This window comes from Erinaceus europaeus, chromosome 2, assembly GCF_950295315.1.
Source record: "Erinaceus europaeus chromosome 2, mEriEur2.1, whole genome shotgun sequence".
NCBI classification, from domain to species: domain Eukaryota; kingdom Metazoa; phylum Chordata; class Mammalia; order Eulipotyphla; family Erinaceidae; genus Erinaceus; species Erinaceus europaeus.
Window position 1 is genome coordinate 155,993,520 of NC_080163.1, and position 12,854 is coordinate 156,006,373.

The 12,854-nt window shown below is 37.5% G+C and overlaps 1 protein-coding gene across 1 annotated transcript in view; it reads left to right on the top strand.

Moving 5' to 3' along the window:
- Positions 1-12,854, top strand: part of RPGRIP1L (RPGRIP1 like) — a 134,922-nt gene that overhangs the window by 52,818 nt on the left and 69,250 nt on the right. Inside the window, exons 13-14 of the mRNA XM_060172153.1 lie at positions 2,325-2,476; positions 6,031-6,409. Coding sequence (XP_060028136.1) covers positions 2,325-2,476; positions 6,031-6,409 — 531 coding nt within the window. The remainder of the gene's footprint in view (positions 1-2,324; positions 2,477-6,030; positions 6,410-12,854) is intronic.

Consider the following 12,854-nt stretch of genomic DNA (forward strand, 5'->3'; position numbering starts at 1 on the left):
TTTCCTGGGTGTGTACATACAGTTATGTCAAGTATAAATACCTTAAGGAATGTGTGTATGTGTGTTTGTGTGTGTGTGTGTGTGTGTACACGTATGTATCTTAAGGGTATATCTAAACATCTTAAAGCCATGCATTGAATGATCTATTATATAGACTATTCTATATCACACATATCTCCAATTCTAGTGATTATATCAGATTCTATATTACTCTGCAAATCCTGAACTTACTCCAAGGATGTAGGCACAATTCAGAGCTATCAGATAAGGCTTCTCTTAAGCTGGAGGCTTTTTTGCCCTGTTATAGGTGTTTATCCTAATATTAGTCAAACACTAGGGAGGCTAGAGAGATAACTACAGAGATAGCAAGGAATTTCTGACATATCTGGTATAATCCATATCTGTTAGTAATTAAGAAAAGTAGTTCAGCAGAGAAATTACAGGCATTGTAATTCAAGGGTCTATCAAGAAATGAAGGCTTCTTCAACAACATCTTGCCATGAGATAACAATTCCTGCTGGTGGTGGAGCAGTGCTGTGTTTCTCTCCCCCTCCCTGTGCCTCTTTTCCTTTCTTTTGATCTCTCTCTATCTGAAATATTTTTCAAAAGAATTTTAAAAAATGATACTATAAGCAGTGAAATTATGTAAGTGTGAAAAACCTCAGAGTTACTAAATAAAATAAATAATTGATTTTCAAATGAATGTAGATAAGTGAAAGAAAATAGAGAGGGAAAGAATGTTTGACGTAAACTATTAGGAGAACGGTAAAGTCATTAAAGGTAGGCTTGGGAAGAGAACAGATCTGAGGGGAGAAAATAAAAATGTGTTTGAACAAATTAAGACTGACCTTCCCCTTAGTCAATTGTACATGTCACATAAGCAGATGTTCACACTAGTCTGAAAGCAGGGGTAGAGATGAAAGTGAAAGTTATTAGAATATAAAAAAATATGTAAAAGCATGCAGAATATATGTTAAGCCTCTGATTTAGGTAATGTCAGATCGAGAGTAAATGTAAAATAAATAAAAGAGGTGACCAAGGGCTGAGTGTTAGAGAACTCCAAAAGTTGGCTTAAACACCTAGTAAAATACATTAGGAGTGGTCAATGACATAGAAGGACCACAAGAGTAATTATTCAGAATCTTTGAGGCAAAATGAAAAAAAATTCTTTAATTTTTATTTATTAAAAGGAAATACTGACAAAAACCATAGGATAAGAGGGGTACAACGCCACACAATTCCCACCACCAGAACTCCTTATCCTATCCCCTACCAGCCTGTCTCTGTCTTTCCCTAGTGGGGCAGGGCTCTGGGGAAACAGGGTTCCAGGAGACATTGGTGGGGTTGTCTGCCCAGGAAAATCTGGTTGGCATCATGTTAGCATCTGGAACCTGGTGGCTGAAAAAAAGTTAACATATAGAGCCAAACGAAATGTTGTCTAATCATGAACCTAAAGGCTGGAATAGTTCAGATGAGTTGGGGGGGTTCCTCTGTTTTGTGGATAGTTAGTAGTGCTATTTAGAGAATATCAAAGACCCACAAAGACCGAATTCCTCTGATAGTAATATATTAATTCATTGTCCTCAAGAAACTTATACTATGGTGGAGAAATAGACTAGTAAACACAGACATTTGAAAGACAACCAATGCCTTATTGAACACTTAGTCTTCCTTCCTGTGAAGTAAGCTTTGAGCTCTTAAGTCTTCCAGGAACTGCATATAAAGCTTTAGCTGAGATAAAGAGATGAAATGCTGGCTGAGTTAGAAGATGTACTTCAGGTATGTAGGACACACACACACACACACACACACACACACACACACACACACACACACGTATGCTCCATATAGCATAGATTTAGCGAAGCTGTGACAATTTCCCTATATATAAGTGGTATAGTAAAGATGTGGGAAGGTGCTAGAATTTCCTTGAAAATTGACTATATTATGGTATACCATTCATAATTTTGAGATTTCATGTTATATCTGTCAGACTACTTTGAGTAAGAAGTGTTTAAATAAATAAACAACTGTTCAACACTAAAAAGAATCAATCTCTGGAGTATTTGGTTCAATGTTTAAATGTTTCTATTTTCAGAAGGACTGAAATAGTATAAATGGAAATATCAAATAGTTTGACATGACTCTTTAGTATTATTTAACATACTTGATACATGCAAAACTAACTTATTTTCATCTGTTATAGCATTGTTGGCATTTTTAAAATAAGTTTATGTGGCTCAGTCAAGCAATGATGCACTTTTACTAGTGTGTGATTTGAGTTATAGGACTATTTTAACAGCTAGTTGTGGACTGATTTGTAGGGACTAGAGGAGACATCCCAAATTTTGGTTCAGTGGAATATTGGTTCCGATTGAGAGTTCCTATGGATCAAGCTATTCGACTTTACCAAGAACGAGCAAAGGCATTGGGATACATAACATCAAATTTCAAAGGACCAGAGAAAATACAATTGGTAAGCTTACTTGGCTTTAAGAGCCTTTTATGACACAAATTTTATAATTTTTTAACATGTCATATTTTAAACTGAAACAGTTTTCCCCACAGGCCCCAAGTTACTTTTTTTAAAGTAACCATAGACTTAGAAGAAATAGTAAAAATAGGGGTCAGGCGGTGGTGCAGTGGGTTAAGCACATGTGGCGCAAAGCGCAGGGACCGGCGTAAGGATCCCACTTCGAGCCCCCGGCTCCTCACCTGCAGGGCAGTCAACTTCACAGGCAGTGAAGCAGGTCTGCAGGTGTCTATCTTTCTCTCCCCCTCTCTGTCTTTCCCTCCTCTCTCCATTTCTCTCTGTCCTATCCAAAAACGAACAACATCAACAATGTCAATGATGACCACAATGAGGCTACAACAAGGGCAACAAAAAGGGGGAAGAAATGTCCTCCAGGAGCGGTGGATTCATGGTACAGGCACTGAGCCCAGCAATGACCCTGGAGGGAAGAAAAAAAAATAGTAAAAATAATACAGAGAGGTTCTATGTACCCTGTACATGGCTATCCCACTTGTAGCACCTTGAATAACTATTGTACAATATCAAAATCAGAAGACAGACATTGACACAGGCTATAAACTTTATTCAGATTTTACCTGTTATTTACATGCATTCATTTGTGTATATTTACATGCATTCATGTGTGTAGTGTGATAAAGAGGTAATCTATGCAGCTATTTTGTTTAATTTGCTAGATACTAATTCTAATTTCTCTAACTTTCAATGAAAGGAACATGACTAATAGAATATCAATGCCCAATCATAAGAAATAATGGCCCCTGTTTACCAGAGATCCTCTTTTTGTGCTAGTATTTTTCACAACACATTTTTGGAAATGCTGTTGTGGTAAGGCAAATCTGAAGTAGACCAGGACTAGTTGACCTGGTAGAGTGTTTGCCTTGCCATTCACTTGGCCCAGGCTCCCATCTCAGCACTGCATGAGCATGTCATACACTAAGGAGAGTTCTTGTGCTGTGATGTCGATCCCTCTTCCTATCTCTCGTTTTCTCTCTGAGTCTCTGACTGAAAAAGTAGGCCCATGGGCAATAAAATAAAATTGTACATACATGAGAACTTATCTGCAACAAAGAGAGAGAGGGAAAAAAAAGAAATAAAAAGAGAAAGAAAGGAAGGAAAGATAGAAAATAGGAGAAAAGAAAAAGAAGAAAAGGTAAAGGAAAAGCAGGGAGAGACTAGATTGTATACTTTTGTAATTCAAGACTTTAGACTCTCAGCTTCTAAAGTGGATGAAATGGAATTCATGGGATGTTTCATTCATGGAAGTTTACATTTGGGAAAAGAAGCAAAGGAGTTAGATACTTAGTAAACCATTCACTTAGCCTTCCATACTTGAATGTAGATTAGCTCTGGGAATGCAGTGTTGTGATTTTCTTTCTTTTTTTTTTTATCTGTTTATTGGGGAATTAATGTTTTACATTCGACAATAAATACAATAGTTTGTACATGCATAACATTTCCCAGTTTTCTATATAACAATATAACTCCCACTAGGTCCTCTGTCATCCTTTTTGGACCTGTATTTTCCCCCACTGACCCACCCCCAGAGTCTTTTACTTTGGTGCAATACGCCAATTCCAGTTCAGGTTCTATTTGTGTTTTCTCTTCTGATCTTGTTTTTCAACTTCTGCCTGAGAGTAAGATCATCCTTCTGTTTCTGACTTATTTCACTTAACATGATTTTTTTCAAGGTCCGTCCAAGATCGGCTGAAAACGGTGAAGTCACCGTTTTTTAATAGCTGAGTTGTATTCCATTGTGTATATATACCACAACTTGCTCAGCCACTCCTCTGTTGTTGGACACCTGGGTTGCTTCCAGGTTTTGGCTATTACAAATTGTGCTGCTAAGAACTTATGTATACACAATCTTTTTGGATGGGTGTGTTAGGTTTCTTAAGATATATCCCCGGGAGAGGAATTGCAGGGTCATAGGGTAGGTCCATTTCTAGCCTTCTGAGAGTTCTCCACACTGTTCTCCACAGAGGTGGACCAATTGACATTTCCACCATCAGTGCAGGAGGGCTCCTTTGAACCCAAAACCTCTTCAGCATTTGCTGCTGTTACCTTTTCATTCTCGCAGGAGTGAATTAGTATCTCATTTTTGTCTTGATTTGCATTTCTCTGATAATCAGAGACTTGGAGCATTTTTTCATGTGTTTCTCAACCTTTTGGATCTCTTCTGTGTTGAATATTCTGTCCATGTCCTCTCCCCATTTTTGGATGGGGTTGTTTTCTTGTTGTTGAGTTTGGCAAGCTCTTTACATATTTTGGTTATTAGCCTCTTGTCTGATGCATGGCATGTAAAGATCTTCTCCCATTCTGTGAGGGGTCTCTTGGTTTGGGTAGTGGTTTCTTTTTCTGTGCGGAAGCTTTTTAATTTGATGTAGTCCCATGGGTTTATATTTGCCTTAGTCTTCTTTGTAATTGGATTCGTTTCATTGAAGCTATCTTTAAAATTTATGCGGAAAAGAGTTCTGCCAATACTTTCCTCTAAGTATCTGATAGTTTGTGGTCTAACATCCAAGTCCTTGATCCACTTGGAATTTACTTTTGTATTTGGTAAAATTTCAGTTTCATTCTTCTGCATGTTTCAACCCATTTTTTCCAACACCATTTGTTGAAGAGACTCTGCTTCATGAGCAGTGGAGCAATGCTGCAGGTGTTTCTTCTCATCTCTCTTTGTCTATCAGAGAAAAGGGGAAAAGAGTAAAGTGATCAAAGTATTGTGAAGGCACAGAGCCCCATCAGTCACCCTGGTGGGAAATCTCACTCACACACATAGAGAGAGATAGAGAGAGAGAATAGAGAAATGTAGTGAAAGAGGGATGCTTTTGTAGAAGGTAGAAAATTTGCCAGCACTACACAAGACATTAAAATACTAGCATTTCTTTACATCGGTCATGACAGGCTTAACTGTTAGTGCAGTTGTTTGTTAAAATATTTGTATTGGCTAGCTGACTTCAAAAAGTGGCCGTAGTTTCAACTCTGTCTAATAACTCATTTTACTGCTCTCTCATCTGAAATGTCCTCCTAATTCCAGCTTTTTAATCCCCTCCATTTATCTCTTAATTCTATTCTCTTTTCCTTATAGCAGTTGGGCTTTCTATAATGACTAATTTGATCTTGTGCATCTGTTTCTCTAAACCCCATTAGTCAAAATGTGGGCCAACTCAAGTATAACAAAATATCTTCTGAGTGGGACTCATAAAAGAACATTAATTTAACTTATATTTCTTGTTTTTGTTTGGTTTCAACAGCAATCTCTACATATATGCTTAGTCTTCTTTGGTTCTTATTAATATCATCTGTTCACATGTGTTCTAGGGGTCATTTGTATTGAATAAAAATTAAGTCTTTGAGAAAATACAGGGGAAAAAAAGATGCAGCTTTTCATCCATTTACAAAACTATTTTGTTTGGGGGTTGGCAGCTGTTTAACTTTTTAATTGTATTATTACGACAATAAATATTATACATATATATATATATATGTTTTTCCAGTTAAGTCGGGAAGCACCCAAAACTACTCAACTCAGTTCTATGGATTCTACAGATGGCAACTTAAATGAACTTCACATTACAATAAAATGTTGTAACCGCCTGCAGTCCAGAGCAAGCCACGGGCAGCCACACCCATATGTTGTGTACAAGTTTTTTGATTTTTCAGACCATGATACAATCATTATTCCAAGTAGCAATGATCCACAGTTTGATGATCACATGTGTTTCCCAGTGCCCATGAATATGGATCTGGATCGATACCTTAAGTCAGAGTCTTTGAGTTTTTATGTGTTTGATGATAATGATACCCAAGAGAATACTTACATAGGAAAAGTCAGTGTGCCTCTGATTTCATTAGCACATGACAGGTGTATCTCAGGTAAGTTTTCTTTAATCTATGAAAATATGAAAAAAAAAAAAACTTAAATCATACTTCTATATCATAGAATTTTATTATGTTTTTGGAATCTTATTTTTAATTAACCTTCCTAACCTCTGGTAATCTTCAATATTAGACCTATAGATTTTGTTGTTGTTGTTGTTGTTGTTATTGTCTTAGTTGTTTTAGGGGTACAGTATGCAGCTTAACTTATCACTATTTAAAATTAATATTAATAAATTCATTAAAATATAGAATGATCCAAAGTACATTCATTCTCCTTTCTATGTGATATTGTCAAATATGTGTTTATGACATGTTTATATATGTTAGAAACCACACAGAATAATGTTAAAATTAATGCTTTATATAATCTTATGCTCTTTAAGGAAGTTGAGAAGGGAGAATGTGTATAAATATTATATATATACATATATATATATATATATATATATTTTTTTTTTTTACACCCACAGCACTGCTTAGCTCTGGCTTATGGTGTTGTGAGGGATTGAACCTGGGACTTTGGAGCCTCTGGCATGAAAGTCTCTTTGCATAACCATTATACTATCTACCCCCACCCAGTATACTTTTATATTAACATGTATTACCACTTCTGATACTCCTTTTATTTTTGTGGTAGAACCAACCACTCATGTGTAATTCCACTGTTCACAGGCTGATTTTATTTTTATTCTTTTTTTATTTCGATAGAGATAAAGAGAGAGACTAAAAGGGAAGAGGAGAGCTGAGAGGAGAGAGACACCATGGTACCATTCAACACCACAGTGCTATAGTGCTAGTGCTTGAACCTAAGTTTTCAAGCTTTCATAGGTGCTGGCCCTACTAGGTAAACTATCTCCCAGTCCTTATATTCCTTCTTTCTTACTATGGATCTGAGACCTGTGTCATTTCCTTATTCTAGTATGTCTTCCATTCCCTCCTCTTCCTTTATGCTATTCTCATATACTTTATATATATATGTATATATATATATATATATATATATATATATATATATATATATATGTTATATCTACAGTGTAATTTTGTAGTTATTATATGATACACCTTTTTAAATTTAGAAATGAGGAAAAACACATATACTTTTGTTTATAATTGCCTATATATTTGTCTTTATTGGTCTCTGTTTCTTTGTGAGTTAACATCTGGTGTTTCTACCTTTCATCCTGAAGAACTTATTTTATTATTTCTTATAAATCAGGTCTGCTAGGCAGTGAATTCTCCCAGTCATTGTTATCTGTAATTGTACTCATTTTGCTTTTCTTTTTTTAACTATTTTTTATATTTATTTATTCCTTTTTGTTGCCCTTGTTTTATTGTTGTAGTTATTATTGTTGTTATTACTGATGTCGTCGTTGTTGGATAGGACAGAGAGAAATGGAGAGAGGAGGTGAAGACAGGAGGAAAGAAAGGTAGACACCTGCAGACCTGCTTCACCACCTGTGAAGTGACCTTCCTGCAGGTGGGGAGCCAGGGGCTTGAACCGGGATCCTTATGCCGGTCCTTGCACTTTGCGTCATGTGTGCTTAACCCACTGCACTACCACCCACTCCCTACTTTTCATTTTTGAAGGCTAATCTTACCGAATATAAATTCTTGGTCTCCAATTATAGTTTTTTCTCTAAGTACCTTAAGAATGTCACAGAGCTGACTTCTGACACCCATTATTATTTCTTCTCCTCCTCCTCCTTCAGATTAATCTTAAACTCTTTATTTCTGTGACATTTTTTTCCTTTTCTTTATTGGGGGAATTGATTTACAGTTGACAGTGAAATATAATAGTTTGTAGATATGTAACATTTCTCAGTTTTCCACATAACACTCTAACCCCACCCTACCCCTAGGCCCTCCACTGCCATTGTGTTCCAGGACCTGAACCCTCCCCACCCCATCTCTCTGTCCCATCCAACAGTGATAACATCAGTAGCAACAACAATAACAATAACTACAACAAGGGCAAAAAAAGGGAATGAGTAAATAATTAAAAAAGGGGAAAAAAAACCAAATTGTGCTGCTATGAAAATAAGTATACACAAATCTTTTTGGATGATTCTGTTTGGTTCCTTGGGATATATCCCCAGGAAAGGAATTGCAGGGTCATAGGGTAGGTTCACTTCTAGCCTTCAAGAGTTATACAGACTATGCTCCACAGAGTTTGGACCAATTTAAATTCCCACTAGCAGTGCAAGAGGGTTTCTTTGTCCCCACAACCTCTCCAGCATTTGTTGTTACTACCTTTATGACATTCTCATCAGAGTGAAGTGGTATCTCATTGTCTTTATTTGCATATCTTTAGCAATAAATGACCTGGAGCATTTTTTCACATTTTTGTTAACCTTCTGGGTCTTTTCTTTGGTGAATATTTCATATCCTATCCCCATTTTTGGATGGGGTCATTTGTTTTTCTTTTTTTTTATTTCTTTATTGGGGAATTAATGTTTTACATTCAACAATAAATACAATAGTTTGTATATGCATAACACTTCCCAGTTTTACATTGTTCATTTTCTTTTTTTTAATTTTTTAAAAAGTTTTCTTTTTGCATGTTTTTTTATTTATTTGTTTTTGGATAGAGACAGAGAGAAATTGAGAGAGAAGGAGGAGATAAAGAGGAAGAGAGACAGAGAGACACCTGCAGACCTGCTTCACCACCTGTGAAGCAACTCCCCTGCAAGTGGGGAGCCAGGGACTTGAACCAGGATCCTAACCGGTCCTTGCGCGTTGTGCCACATGCGCTTAACCCACAATGCTACCGCCCAACTCCATTGTTCATTTTCATTGAACTCTAGAAACATTTTGATTTCTTCCCATATTTCCTCTTTGACCCAGTGGTTGTTGAGCTTCCACATTTTGGGGCTATAACTAATCTTTTGTTGATTGTTAAGTGTTAGTTTAATTCCACTGTGGTCTGAGAAGATGCTTGGGATGATTTCAATACTGTTGAATTTGCTGATGCTGTCTTTGTGGCCTAACATATTATCTGTCCTTGAGAATGACCCATGTGGACTTGAGTAAAATGTGTATTCCAGTTTCTTGGGATGGATGACTCTGAAAATGTCCACTAATTCAAGTTTATCTATCTCCTCATTTAGTTCCCTCATTTCTTTATTGATTTTCTGCCTGGTGATCTGTCAAGTTGAGAGACTGGGGTGTTGAAGTCCCCTACTATGATTGTGTTGCTGTTAATATATTGCTGTAGCTCTTTCAGTAGATGTTGGATGTATTTAGATGGCTTCTCATTTGGTGCATAGATGTTAATAATTGTTAAGTCCTCTTGAGTGACTGATCCTCTGAGCATTAAGTAGTGTCCATCCCTATTTTTTTAAATTTTATTTATTTTAAACTCATACAGTGTCCTGCCCTTTGTTGTGGGCCATTGGCTTATATGATAGTTTTCCATCCTTTCACTTTGAGTTTGTGTTTGTCTTGTTAAATTAGGTGGGTTTCCTGTAGACAGCATATGGTTATGTTGTATTTTCTGATCCATCTTCCTACTCTGTGCCTTTTAATAGGTGAATTCAGGCCATTGACATTTATTGATATCAAAGATTAAAGATATTTTAATGTCATTCTTGTAGATTGCAGAGTGTTCTGACAGATGGCATATTTATGGTGGTCTGACTGTTTATAGGAGACCTTTCAGAACTTCTTTCAGGGCAGGCTTAGTGATAGTTGATTCCTTCAGCTGTTGCTTGTCTGAGAAGGTTTTATGCCTCCCCATCTAGTCTGAATGACAGTCTAGTAGGATGCAGTAGTCTTGATTGAAAGCCTTTCTCACTGAGCACTCGATAGATATCTTGCCATTCTCTTCTGGCCTGTAGTGTTTGTGTGGAGAAGTCTGCTGCTAATCTTATGGGTTTTCCTCTGTAGGTGACTCTTTGTTTTTCTCTTGCAGCCTTCAGGACCCTTTCTTTATCTTTATTCCTGTTCATTATAAATATGATATGTCTTGGTGTCTTTAAGTCTGGGTTAATTCTTTTTGGGACCCTCTGGGCTTCTTGAACCTTTATGTCTTTTATGTTGTCTAGACTAGAGAAGGTCTCAGCTATTATGTCCTGAAGAATGCTTTCTTCCCATCCTTTTCTTTCTTACTCTGGTAAGCCAATAATGCGTATATTATTTCTTCTGAAGTCATCCCATAGGGCTCTGTTGTTTTTTCCAGTATCTCTTATTCTCTTTTTGAGATCTCTTACTTCTTTTTTTAGTTGTCTCTAATTCATCCTCAATCTTGCTAATTCTGTCTTCAGCCTCATTGATTTTCTTCTCTCACTCCCCTCTACTGTTTTCTGGAATTCATCTATTTTGTTATGATACTGTTATGATACTGTTTTAGCTTGTTCAGCCAGTTGTGTTCTTAGCTCAGCTATTCCAGCTTTCAGCTCTCTAATAACCTTGAGATAATTAGTGTTTTCTTCCAGAGTCTGATTTGTTGTTTCTGCATTTCTGATGACAATTCTTTCAAACTCTTTACTCACTCCTATGACTGTCTCCTTAACTAGTGTTTGGATGTTGACCTCATTATTTTTTGCTTCATCCTTTGGGGAGCTTTTAGCTGGACTCTTGTCCTGGCTTTTTTCTCCAATATTTCTTCTTGTTGGTTTAACCATTTTATATATTATGTTATGAGGTCCCTCTCTCAGTGCTTTTTAAATTACTGATCACTCTTGCCTGGATTGACTTGTGTCTAAGTAAGGAACTTAAAGCATTCACAGTTGTGGAAATTTACAGTTGTTTCAATAGTATTTTAATCCCTGAGTTGGAGCACAGTGGCTTAAAAGCCTCTTTTGTTCTTTTTCTTCCCTTTAGGCTATGGGAGCCTGAGGGCTTCTAAACTATAAGTAGGCTTCTTAGCTTAATCACTGACTCCTGACCAAGAGATAAGGCAGAGTGGGGGAGAGATAATGCAGTGGTTATGCAAAGAGACTCTCACACCCCAAGGATCCAAAGCTCTGGGCTCAATTCAGCTTCTCTACCAAGGCAGGCAGTACTGCTGGGCCCTGTGAGTTTCTAAACAAGTTCTGTTTATAGCCTGTAGGTTCTGAGGCAACTGTTCACTCTGTTCTCATTAGGAGAACAACATGGAAAGGCTCCCACCACATAGCCCCACCACTAGGCCACCAAGGCCTTCTCCTGAGTTCTCCTGGCTAGTTCTCTGTTCCCTGGTGTCAGCAAAGGGCCTCCCTGCCACTGCTGCAGCTTCTTTTTTTTTTAATTTTTTTTATTAATTTTATTTTTGAGAGATATGCACACACACACACAAACCAGAACACTGCTCAGCTCTGGCTTATGGTGGGGCGGGGGATTGAACCTGGGACTTAGGAGCCTCAGGCATGAGAGTCTATTTGCATAACCATTATGCTGTCTCCCCTGACACTGCTGCAGCTTCTGAGGGTGGTAGTAATGGAGACTCACAGTTGCATTTGGTGAGTCTTAAGGGAGTCCTCTCCTCCCTTCAGCTGTCCCCTTGTTGGTGAAACAGACTGGAGGTGGTGTCTCAACTGGTAAACTGCCGGACTGTTACCAGTCAATTAATCTCTCCCTAGGCTCCTCTCTGTCTGTGAGCCACACATATTTGCACTCAACGGTGATTTGGTGGATTCCTGAAGTCATTCTAGTCCTGTCTTGTTGCAGTCCCAGATGATCTCCTTTGGTATTCATAGTTGACTGGGGAGAGGAGAAGAGAGAAACACAGCTGCTACTGCTCTGTAGCCCTGCCTCCGGAAGTCCCCTTACACTATTTTTTTTTATGATAGTTCTATTTTAATTTTTTGAGGAATTTCAATGGTATTTTCCATAGTGACTGCACCAATATATGTTGCTGAATGGTTTACTTTCTAGACTATTTTAATTAGTAGTTTTTATTTATTTATTTATTTATTTATTTATTTGTTATCTTTACTTATTGGATAGAGACAGCCAGAAATCAAGAGGGTGATAGAGAGGGAGATAGACAGAGAGAAACCTGCAGCACTACTTCACCACTCGCAAAGCTTTACTCCTGCAGGTAGAGACCAGGGGCTTGAACCTGTGTACTTGCACATTGTAATACGTGCACTCAACCAGATGCACCACCACCCGGCCCCTTATTTTGTTTTTTTTAAGGTAGACTTAGTTTCCATGTTTGTAAATATTACAGAAGTACAGTTTCTCGTCTCTTCAAATTGTGTCACCACATCTTCCTTCCCAGTCAGAAGATTAGTAACCCTCTGTTAAAGTTCACTAAATGCTCTCCACCCTTCAAACACCTTCTTCCATTCCCTCCCCCAAGCTGTCCTCTAAGACTTCAATTCTGCAGTTCAAGACCAATGGCTTCTCTTCATTTGACTTTGCTTGTCCTTGCTTTGTTTCTTCACCCTACATGTGAGAGAACAGTCAATACTTCCTATTTGTGTAAGTCCTTTTAGCATATCTTGTAGGACTT